This window comes from Stegodyphus dumicola, chromosome 2, assembly GCF_044657685.1.
Source record: "Stegodyphus dumicola isolate Sdum_Otavi_A_Nest chromosome 2, ASM4465768v1".
In the NCBI taxonomy this organism is placed as follows: domain Eukaryota; kingdom Metazoa; phylum Arthropoda; class Arachnida; order Araneae; family Eresidae; genus Stegodyphus; species Stegodyphus dumicola.
Genome location: NC_140769.1, coordinates 261,815,419 through 261,828,003, shown reverse-complemented (window position 1 = coordinate 261,828,003; position 12,585 = coordinate 261,815,419). Strand labels below are relative to the sequence as shown.

General features: G+C 34.9%; 1 protein-coding gene across 2 annotated transcripts; it reads right to left on the bottom strand.

The window, feature by feature from the left end:
* Positions 1–2,750: 2,750 nt before the first annotated feature.
* Positions 2,751–12,366, bottom strand: LOC118196529 (uncharacterized). Of its 2 annotated transcripts, none has more exons than XM_035367994.2 (2): positions 12,166–12,366; positions 2,751–3,610 (listed from the first exon to the last, which is right to left on the bottom strand). In XM_035367994.2, exons 1-2 carry the CDS (start codon positions 12,191–12,193, stop codon positions 3,225–3,227), a joined length of 414 nt encoding a protein of 137 aa, XP_035223885.1. In that variant the 5' UTR covers positions 12,194–12,366; the 3' UTR covers positions 2,751–3,224. The 2 variants fall into 2 exon arrangements, with proteins under 2 accessions (XP_035223885.1, XP_035223884.1); XM_035367993.2 differs by lacking the exon at positions 12,166–12,366 and adding an exon at positions 11,913–12,109.
* Between the last annotated feature and the right edge of the window lie 219 nt (positions 12,367–12,585).

Sequence of the window (12,585 nt, the reverse complement as noted above, 5' to 3'; positions counted from 1 at the left end):
AAATGACCTGACTCGGAACAGGGAGCTTACTAAAGCTATGTTCAATAAATGTGGGAAGTAGACAAGATACACAGGAAGGGTATACGAAACCCTTTATTTTTCTTTCTTTACAATGATTTCCGGACTTCGGAATACAGAGACCAACCACTTGTGGTCTGAACGTAAGAATATAAAAATATTAACTAAATTCTAACTAAACTAACTTTGGATTAATAAACAAGTGTCTACTTGAAGATTGGCCGTATATTAACAGAAAGGCCGTATGTAGTACAGAGAACTGTTAACACTACGATACGTTTAAAATTATCAAGAGGATTAAACCTCTGGCCTTGAAGGCAACCAGCAACCGAGTAAAACTGCTATGGCAAGCGGCCTGCTCCTAATCACTCCTTCCTCTCTCTTGCTTGGCAAAAAGCCACAACTTAAGTACTTGGCGTTCGCAAGACAAATTTGCGTAAATAAGTTAAAGCTTTTAATTTTGGCCGGAAGTAGAAAATAAGAAGTGATAGTAAAGATTTAAAATAAAATAAACGTTAGTAAAACTTAAGATCCTTACAAACTGATAAGGACAAAATGTTGGCGTCATAGGTGGGACCTCTAAATCCATTTGGGAGGAAAAACAATTGAATTAATTAAACAAAAAGTTAATATGTGTATGAAGTACAGAATAAATTCATAACAGATTTTAAACAAAAATTAAAAGAAACTTTGTTTTCCAGTATTAATACGGCAATTAACGTTTGACGGAAAAATTCAAGTACTCGTAGTTGTAAACAACAATCAAGGGATTATTTTTCATCAAAAATTGTGTACAATTTAAGAGATTCTGTGTGCGATTTAACCCTCTCACTGCGTACTTTTTTTTATCAAAATATTTTCAAAAATTGAGTATATTTTTTATTACATATTTCAAATCTACATATATTTTAAAGTTAAAATATACAAAAAATTTTTGTAAAAGAGTTTTTGTTTTATTTATTATTTTTCAATATAGAATTAGATCATAGAAAAAGGTTGTCAGAATACTGAAATTGAAGAATAATGATATAAAAGGAAAATTTTGAAAATTAATATTGGTTAAATTATGATTTATTTTATAAAATAAAAAGGTAAAACATATATACTCATGAAAATATGTGCATAATGTAATACTTTGCATATCAATTTTGTACCACTGTCGAACGTTTTCAATAGAAACTGAATTTTCAGATTCATCAATCACTATCTGCAGAGGAATCCGAGAAATTCTCATCAGTTTCGCAATAACTATCTTTAACATACTTGAAATCAGATTCAGAACTGCAATCAATGTCGGAAATATCGTCAGGAATATAGGTTATATCACTCGCAAAACGCTTCCTGTCAGACATCTTTGAGCTCTGAAAAGCACGCACAAAATGCTACATTAGCGTATTTTTGTATATTTGACAGAAATGTGGACAACTAACGCCATCTGTTAGCCCACATCTAAATAAACAATTAAACATCACAGAAATGCCGAAAGGAAACCTTGAACGGAGAAACAGCGGGTTGCATAGTTAAATAGACGACAAAAATTCATCCCCACGGAAATCGCGGGTTGCGTATATTTTACTACTTCTACGTTGACCGTGGAAATCGCGGGATGCGCAAATCTTACTACTTCTACGTTGCCCGTGGAAATCGCGGGTTGCGCAAATTTTACTACTTCTACGTTGCCCGTGGAAATCGCGGGTTGCACAAATTTTACTAGTTCTACGTTGCCCGTGGAAATCGCGGATTGCGCAAAATTTACTACTTCTACGTTGCCCGTGGAAATCGCGGATTGCGCAAAATTTACTACTTCTACGTTGCCCGTGGAAATCGCGGGTTGCGCAAATTTTACTACTTCTACGTTGCTCGTGGAAATTGCGGGATGCGCAGTGAAAGGGTTAAATGTATACAATTAATTTAATGCGTACAATTAACAAGAATTCATGGTGCACACGTCAGATTTTTTTTTCCAAGTCAAATCGTACAAACGAAGTTTGTAGAATCACTAGGTTATTTTGAAACTGAAGACGCGAAAAATGAGCATTGCCCTCGCATGAACTTGAACCTGGACTTCTAGAATACGCGCCGAGTGTTCTACTGGTACACAACGAAGGCATGCAGAAAAGAGGGAGAAAATATCTTCTAAGTTTTTATACCCTTTTTAATATCATACTAGTTACAAGAAACCGTTGCTTTAGCAGAACTGCAGGTAAAAGTACCCGGTAATCCACAACAAGATGAACTAAAATGCTTCTTCATTAAAAGTTCTCTAATCCAGAGAAATAATTAATTTAAAAATAACATTCCGAGTATGTAAATTGCGCTGAAAATCAGCTGTAGATTATCTGGAGTGTTTGTTATGTATGTTACGGTGAAACACCGAAATCCGGAGAATGTCGGCTTTCACCGGGGAATGTCAACAATCACCTAGTCGCTTGGTGTATGTCCGAAATATTTTCCAAATACTCTTATTTCTGACTTACACCGGTGAATGTCGACATTCACCATGTACTAATGGTGAATGTTGAACATATAACAATATTATATTTTCTTCTCCGTAATTCAGTCGCGAAAAAAACGCACTTAAGAGTTAAAATAAGAACTTAAGAATATAAGAACTTAAAACCCACGGTACATTCAAAATGAGAAAGGAAAATAATAGAAGTTAAAAACTTACTTAATTATAGAGTACGTTCTAAATGAGAAAATAAAATAATAGTAATAAAAAACTTACTAAATTATGTGATTCAAATCTTATTTATTGCAACAATTTAAACTATTATGATACTTTATGACCTCTCTTTTGGACCGACACCAGAACATATTTGTGACTGTCGACATACACCGGTGAGGGTCCGAATGTTCAAGAATGTAATGCAATATTCGATCTTTCACCGACGTATTTGGTGAATGTTCACATTCTCCGGTGAAAGCCGACATTCTCCAATATCGGTCTTTCACGGTAACAGGTATAACACTTGTCTCAAACTGATGATTCTCGGGCAGAATACGGTCCTCGAAACAATGTGGAGTAGGCTGCGGATACATTTCATGTATTTGTTGCAAATAAGGATGTTGCAAAAATTTAAAAAATTTAAGTATTTGTTTGAAATTTAATGCCATTTCAATAATTACAATAATATGGTAATAAAATTTTTCAACGTATTTTACTTTTGCGTATGTCAATTAGTTTCATATATACCAATATATTTCTAGTCTTTAAAAGTTTCTGCTAAGCTATTTTTTTCATTAACATAATTCAAATATGCGTAAGCAAGAAAGCCTATCAATAAGCTTCCTCCAATTATTCCTAGAATAATCAAAACGTAAGTAGGTACAGGTCCTGAGCCGTGTTTCGTGTTGTAATTGCGGTATCGATAATGATGGTAAGATTTGCCTCCACCAGTTCCGATTTTGTTCTTTCCTGTTTTGCTGCCTCCACCACTTCCGATTTTGCTCTTTCCTACTTTGATGCGTCCAACTTTAATGGCACCATCCATAACTTTGGTCTGTGACTTGGGCCATGCTTCATCAGATGTGAATTCTGAAGAACTCTCTTCTGTTTCGTTGCGGGTTGAAATGATTCTCGTGTCATTTTCTGAAAAAAATTTTTAAAAATGTAGTAATTATAAAAAAAAAAATCTTTCAAAACTGCATACTGCATTTTCATGCATAATTTTCCCGTAGCATTTAGTGACAAGTTTTAAAAGTATTTGTGTAATTTTTACCTTCCGAAATGCGTTCAGAAAATGAGCTTCCCTGAATTTTAAAACGCATTCGTCTACACAGGGACTCTATTCATCTTGCATAAGCTACTTGCGAAGGTAACGCCCATTTGTTTCCGAATTGTTAAGTAAGTTGTCCAGTCTACAGTAAAAGACTTGTAAAAACAAAGCCAGCACGAACTGACATTTATTCTAGAATTTCGCTGCGACAGCTGCACACTCACCTTCTCCACTTACACTGGATATCATTAATTAAGGAAAAATCCCAAAAATTAAGATTACTCAAAATGTTACATGCAGAATTCAATGAAACTGGTCCACAATATATAACATATAGTAAGGTATAAAAAGACATAAAAGGAAATTGCCATACAGTTATGGCGTTATATAAATTAGCATTGTAGAGACATTAGGTATATTTTTGGAAGTAGGAGAATTGGAAAATTAGCAACCGCCTCCGCCGGGAATCGAACCATGGACCTCTGAAATACCGGCTCAGTGTACTGACCACTACACCACGAAGGCACGCTAAGAAGACGGAAGAAATGCTTTATAACATATTTATATAATGAACAATTCAGACGTCAGTTCGGCATAGGAAATTTGCATTAAATATGTAATATGATCTCCCCTAGAAGCAACACAGCAAATACAGGTGACTGCAGGCCTGGACACCCGCACGACTTTGCAAAAGACTACTCGGGTAATGTCCAGGACCCGCAACTATCTAGAGAGTAACCTCATGGGGCCACACCAACGTACCACACCGGGCTCCCAGACCCAGAGCCTAGTCCATGCCACTTGCAGTTGTGCCTATCGAAGGAGGATTGCCCACCTTCTGCACCGACATCCAGCCGCCCAGGCCTCAGTATTTATTTGAACTAGTAAAAGAAGATACATGGCCATACAAGGGCTTGATGGCTCTATATGGTCTTCAATACTTGGAAACATACACATTGCCATACAAGGGCCAGTGCAGGTGCAATACATTTAGAGAGACGTATTACATTAGTTTGCTATTAACATTTGACATAGGGATACACAACAAATACAGGTGACAGGTGACAGCAGGACAGGGCACCCGGACGGCTTTCTATGACTACTCGGGTGTTACCCTGGCCCTGCAACCATCTAGAGACTTCACAGTTGTAAGACGCTTAACAGATGTGTGCTTAATACATGTCACGTTACATCTACAGTATTATATGTGCACTGTCCATTACTGTGCTAATAGCCTTGAATGGCACGTCGGCTCGTGGATAACTAAAAACAGTTACATTTCCATACTTCGGATATACATACCATTGCTGTCCTAGCTACTTTAATAAGCTCTGAGAATCGTTATGCCAGTTGTGTTTATTGCATGTGCCCTATTCCGGCCTGCAGAGGTCTATGCCCATTTTTTCTAGCTTGTCCATTATGCTTTTAAGCTTTTGCCGCGTGCCTCGATGTTTTACGAGAAGGCGTTTGAAAGGCACAACATTGGTGGTTGGGAATTTGATGTGCTATTCTGCTGTTAAAGGGCACTCCGTGACTTAGTGGTCTGGTGAGCCCAAGTTGTCACAGACACACATATTAGTTGTTGCTAGACCCCTTTCTGCAAAGTATGTCGGAAAGGGGTCTAGCAACAACTAATACAGTGATGTATGATGTTGTCAATTACGCGGTCTTTCAGTTATGTATGAAGTGAAAGCCATTGCTCTTGCAAAACTGTTGCAACCATCGCGGGGATCCAAAGAGGATGATTAAGAGTAGCTCTACATCTTCATGGAGCTTTTCGAACATGCTCGATATTATTCAGGTCCAGTGATTGAGCTGGCCCCTCCATGCGCTGAATTGCTTGTTGTTGAGGATAATCATCCGCTATGCGAGCCCTATGCGTCTAGAATTTCATCCTGTAGCAGGAAATCGTCACCTATAGCTCCGCATAAGAGTCACGTAAGCATCAAGGATGTCATCTCTTTAGGCCTGAGCATTCACGATTCCACGTGGAAAGACATGGAGGTCTGTGAATCCACCCAGAGATACTGCTCCAAACACAGACACTGCTTCCTCCGTATGCATCTCTTTCAAGCATGTATGACGGATGTCATTATTACCAGGTTTTCTCCAAATCACATAACGCCTACTATCGCTTTGGAATCTAAACCAAGACTCATCGGTAGAGAAAGGTAACCCGTCCTTTCTCTACCGATGAGTATAGAGAAAGGTAATGGATTGACGCGCCCAAATGAAACGTTCCCTTCTATCACATGATATTAGCTGCACGCAAATGGCTGATCTCCTTGCGTACAGACATCCTTTGTGAAGCCTTCTATGCACGGCTGACGTCGACACCAAGCTTAGCTGCAGCAAGGGAGAATCTGAGATGAGTCGGAGTTGGGGTTCTATTCCTTCGTTCGCATAACAACAAATATCGGTTATTTATTTATTATCGGTTAAATATTTCAGCCAAGGACGGGCAGCTGCCCGTCCTTGGCTGAACCTTCTGGAATGCCGAATCTGTGTTTAGAAAATATTCACAAAGTCTATAAATAACAGAAGTGCTGACATTTAGCCATCTGGTCATTTCTATCTGACTTGCCCCGCCTTTAGTCTCCCGAAAGCTTTCAGTCGCAGTTCTTCGGCCAAATGGTGCGTGGAGTTCATTATTTGGAATTGACTATCTCAGATTTCTTACGTCGGTAACATAGCGAAATTTGGAGGCTTGCTCTGAAACATGCAATTTTGTGCTCCTCACAGAGACTCTTCACTGACTGCGGACCATCAGGGTTTATATAGCTTTCAGCTTGTGTTCGAGAACATTCTGGGCTAAACCGGTAAGAATTCTTTCCAGAAGGTTCTCCATCCAACCATGGCATATCGCCAATTATGTCGCCAAATGGGCGATTTCGTGCCAGTGGATGTTCAAATATGGCAACCCTGCCTTCCCTTGCCATTTTTGGCAACCCTAAAACTGTTTTGCGGGAAAGCCATCTTACCGCGCCTGGACATTTCGTAACAATACGTACACACACGTTAAAAAAATCACTTCTAAATTCATTTTAATTCCATTTTACAATCCTTTTTTGGCAAAAGCAGGTTTTTATTTTGCTCGTACGTGCAGATGTCACGCAAAAACTTAATTCAAATAGTTTGGAAAGCGGTTGAAGTAGACATTTTCGTTGAAATACGATACCCGAAATTCTTCGGGAATACAATACTTCGTACATGGAAGTAAAAAGGCAAGTGTATATGATCTTCCATTTGATGTAATTAGAGATTCTCTCCATCCTTGTGTACATAAATATTCAGACCATATTTTTCTGAATCACACGCATTCTAAATAATATTTTATTGATTGTGTTGTTATGCTCAGTATTCAACAAATTCCATTGATAAAATACTTAAGCTAAGCGTGCTAAAAAATAGAGAAGCAGGTTAGCATATTAATTTTACTCGTTTATGTCAGAATATTTAGAATTTTATATTAAAATTCAAATCGAAGCTCTTTCTGCAGATCTGGGATCTTAATTTTGGAAAGAGAAAATTTAGAAAGAGGATACGGATCAAAACAGAAGGGTTAAAACATGTATATATATATATATATATATATGTGTGTGTGTGTGTGTGTGTGTGTGTGTGTGTGTGTGTGTGTTTTAACACTTCTGTTATATATATATAATACACAATTCTGCTATTGGACACTTTGAACCTTATCGCATACTTTTTCCAAGACCTACAAATTTTTGCTTCTCCAGAGCAGATTTGAATTCTCCTTTGCAAGGAACACAGTTGGGTCGTTTTAAGGATTCAATTAGTTTACGTTAAGAAGATTCTTTTAAGGGGACAGTGGATGTTCAAATACTTTTTTAAATTATTGTCATAGAGATATGAAACTTTGCATGCATGTATATTACTATAGTTATATCAAATATCTTTGAAAAACTTTCTGGCTCATTGCAATTTAATTTTTTTAAACTTTGTTTTAATTTTTAAATTTTTTTAAAATGCTCCATGCGACTTAATTTTTTTTCTGTTTCTTGTTATTTTTGATTATGAAAAAGAAATTTGGATTTGAAATCCAATTTGTTCAAATGTACCTAAAATTTTATGTCGTGAAGAAAAGGAATAATTGCCAGAAATTTCCTGAGATCAAACTGTTAGAATGAATGTGTGTAATTTTTGCATAATGAAATTCTGCAAAGTCAAAAACAAAGGAGTGCCAATTAGCGAGAGAGGATTCTACTTATGTTTTGATGCAAGAAGTCTTAATCGTTTGCGACACAGTGTGTCCGGTCTGGACACACCTAAAAATTTCCTTCTGTACGCACAGAAAAGTTGAATGAAAAAAGGATTTATGGGTTACTCTGAAGCTTCTTTATTTATAGTAGATGGCAGCTCAACACAAACCAGTCCATATATTTTAGCCATGTTTAGTTTTTTAAGACCCTCATTTTTCAAAGAAATCTTCCAGACATTTTTAGGGTATAAAAGGAATTGTTTGAAAATAAATTTCTATGTCATTTTTTGGATGTATGCTAATCTCCTTATTCTATATTAATTTTAAATTTTTACCTTGAAATCTTGCGTAAAATCAAACGAACCCTAGATGTGCCCAGACCGGGCTCACCGATAATCTAGGACAACTGAGAGTCTATATTCTTTGTTTCTCCGCATCTTATCGGTCAGTTCACTGACAACAATGCTCGTTTCAGCACTCTTTTCGAAGCTCTATTCAATCAGTGTGCCACTTTGGGCACACTTACAGAATTAGAACGATAAATGCTATCTTCACAAAATTTTACTTGTGTACTCCTCTAAACCTATTAAAACTGCCTACCTTTTTTTTTATCAAAAATCCGACTTTAAAAGGTAGCGTGCCGGAAAGGGTTAAAGGATTTTGTGCTAACGTTGTGTTTATGGTTTGGCATGGTACTTTTTTTATGGAATATACTCCTCGTAACATTGCTTATTAGGTAATCTTGAAGATATTTAAAGCTTATGAATATTTTGCAAGTTATTTATTTCATAACTTTTGTTTAGATGTTTGTAAAGACTGTTAACTTTGATTTGTATTCTATTTGTGTTCTGTTTGAGTTAGGCAAACTCTCTAACTTGTTAAATATAGATTTCACAGGTATTCTATTTTATGATTCTTTAATAAAACTGTGTTAAATAGAGGATAGTGTACTGAATCGCCTTAACTGTGTTAAATGCACGCGATATCACAAAATCTAACTGAAGATTTCAAAACTAATACGTTGTTAACTTTTGGGTGAACCGAAAAAAAAAAAAAAGAATTTAAAGGCATTTCAAATAAAGCTATTAAGTTTTTATTGCCTTTTCGCACAACCTATTTGTGTGAATAAAGATTTCTTCCGTGTTATATTTAAAAAATAAATACAGAACAAAATTAAAAGTGGATCTTAGTTTACTGTTAAAACTAAGTGAAATAGACCATACATAAAGAGATTGATCTCTCTTAAACAGGTTCAAATTTCCCATTAAAATGTTAGAATTAAACTTTCGGTTACTAAAATGGAAGCCAATTTTTAACCTCATATTTTTTGGATGTGCACATTTAATACAAGCAGCCCAAATTTTGTTTAGCTGGCACGCGTTTGAGGACCGCTGGTTTAGTGTGTTAAGTAATAACAGACAGATTAAATATGAAAGAATAATATCTTATATTTTTTCGAATAAAAGCAGACTCGAATGAAAAGTGAAAAAACGTATTAAAGTGAAAAAAATATTTGAAGAATGACAAAAAATATACAACATAATTCCATAAAATTATTTCATGCTTTTAATTAGACATATCGTAAATTAAATGAATATTTTTTATGAATCAGACTCAAAGATTAAAAAAATACTATTCATAATAACTGCATCTATTGCTTTTAAATAGCCTAGTTTATTCATGCCTAACAGACAGATTAAATTTGCAAACTAAATTTCTCTTATTTTTCCGAATGAATAAATGGCAACAGACTTAAATGAAAAGTGGAACAACTCCATAAGGTGAAGCAACAAAAAATTGCGTTTCGGGACTAAGAGGACTTTTAGGCTAAAAAAACCTGAAATCATCTAACAATAGATTTTGAAAAACGAATAGGGAAAAACTTAGCTAGATTAATTCAAGATTCTTTAATAAGTGGGACTATATTGATCATGGTACTAACTAAATACGAGTATACCCAACAGAATATAAATGAAGATGTAAGTTTAATATGTTCACAGATTAAATAAGCTTTTAGAGGGAAAAAAATAAAAACATACATCTAAATTAGTTCTGTAAAAGCAAATGCGGTGTTTTGATATCTCTACACGTTAAAGGCGCTCCCTCTACAGTTAATTTAATTTCTCAGTTTAAGTTGAATAATACTTTAGCCATAAAACGTAACACTAAAACGTCTCGAAAGGAATTTCACTAGATGAACTGAAGTTACGCATTTACATGAAATATACAAATCATAATGAAAACTCAATACAGTAATAATGTATTTAATTACTCTAACTTTGTGGTCTTCAACCCGGGGCCGCGGGCCATGGGCGGCCCACTGAAGGTATTTTAGTGGCCCCGCATCTGGATTTGAAGAATTTTAAGAAATTTTGATTTCAAGAAAAAATGCCTTGTCAGCTTTTTGTCGTAAAAAAACTTTTTTTCTCTTATTCTTGATATTCAAAACATTTTATTGACAACGCCTGATATTATTTGAGATAAAATTTTCTGAAAATGACAAATTTTTCAAAAATTTCAATTTAGCTTATGTAATTTATCTTATGTAATATGTACCAGAACTTCAATTAGAATTTATAGATTTACAGTGTGACTCTGCAGTAAAATGCAAGTTTCTTGAAAATCTTGCAGTAATTGATTTTTTATTGGAAGTAAGTGACCGAAGACAAGTATCCAGGAATTCGTAAACATGCACTCTTTTCATGTCTTCTGTCTTTGGTAGTACCTACATATATGCACAGCTTTTTAGTAAAATAAAAATCCTAAAATCAAAAACAAGAACACGGCTGACAGACAGACATTTGGAGGACACATTATGAATTGCTACAACACAGATTAAACCGAATATTGATGTTTAATCAAGCAAAAACAATGTTAAATTCCACTTAAAATTAAAGTAACTACCATCTTCTGCCAGTAATGTAATTTTTTTTTCTTTTTTATTGTAAATGCATTTTGTAGCATCATTCTGTACAATCATCTTTATACTTTTTTCATAGTTAAAAAAAGTTTTAAAACAATTTGATTCGATTTCCATTTTACTTTTTGGAACCAATGTATATGTTACGGTGAAACACCGAAACCTGGAGAATGTCGACTTTCATCGGTGAATGTCAGCATTCACATAGTCTCTTGGTGTATGTCCGAAATATTTTCCAAATATTCTTATTTCTGACTTACACCGGTCAATGTCGACATTCACCATGTACTAATGGTGAATGTTGAACATATAACAATATTATATTTTCTTCTCCGTAATTCAATCGCGAATAAACGCACTTGAGACTTGAAATAAGAACTTAAAAACATGAGAACCTAAAACACATAATACATTCAAAATGAGAAAGGAAAATAATAGAAGTTAAAAACTTACTTAATTATACAGTAAGTTCTAAATGAGAAAATAAAATAACAGTCATAAAAATCTTAATAAATTATGTGATTCAAATCTTATTTATTGCAACAAAGTAGTATTATGGCACTTTATAGCCTCTCTCTTCGACTTTCACCAGAGCATATCTGTGATTGTCGACATACACCGGTGAGGGTCCGAATATAAAAGAATGTAGTGCAATATTCGGTCTTTCACCGACGTATTTGGTGAATGTTGACATTCTCCGGTGAAAGTCGATATTCTCCAATTTCGGTTTTTCACGGTAACACATACATATGGAAATCTGTAACACTATCTTTTCGTTTAGAATCGATTGTAGTCTTGCAAAACAAACCTCCCTCTTTTCTGTAAATTTTCTGACTACACAATTTTTTGACAGGCATGTGGCCCGCCGATCTTTGTGAATTTATGGATGTGGCTCTCAGACGTTAAAGGTTGAAGACCCCTACTCTAACTGAACAATTTCGCAGTTTTATATAATTGTTTGCTGTATATAAAATTAAAATAATTTAAATATTTGATATGATTAGAAAAAATTAAAATAATTTGACATAAGTACCATTAGTAGAGTATCCATAACAACAGGCGTAGTATACCAGCAAACATAAGCACGCAACTAATAGATTGAACTTCGTATTTTTACAAAAATTAACCTTCATAACTACGCAATTTTAAAACTGCAAACGGTAGGAGAATTCAGTTTAATTCTAAATGGAGCTAATTTTTTAAGCAAACGATCTCGGAAGTAGGAGGGACATAAAAGATAAATATGCGTTGCAATATTTTCAATACATTCAGAAATAACTTATTACCTGTGACCTTGAAATGAACCCTCCTCATTTCTGTTGATAAAGATGTGACAGAATCACAGATAATCGTTTCGAGATACTAGGAGTTATTTAAACGAACATAAGCATACAAAATGAGCTGTTCTGAGTTTTATGTTTAAAATATTTGTTTCACAGCAAATAATAAGTCCTACTGTCAACATAATAAATCATATCCTTCTATAACTTGAAAATGTTTGTTGCGTTTCATAATCTTTCTTTTTTGTATGAAACGAAGGGATTTGGTGTTCGATTGATAATAAGTAAAGTGATAATAACGGGTAAATAATCAGACACAGAGAAGCGCATCATGATTATCGATGTTAATTGTTATATCTTGTTTTTAGCGTTTATTTAACGTTAAATGTAGAACAATAGCTGTTCGGAATTATAATTCTCTACAAA

Bases quoted from the DNA above. Each gene is read 5' to 3' on its own strand.
- LOC118196529 (XM_035367993.2), bottom strand. From the start codon at position 12,012: ATGAAGGTTAATTTTTGTAAAAATACGAAGTTCAATCTATTAGTTGCG. The intron at 3,611-11,912 runs GTACTTATGTCA...AATTTTTTTCAG, and splicing joins TTATGGATACTCTACTAATG to AAAATGACACGAGAATCATT.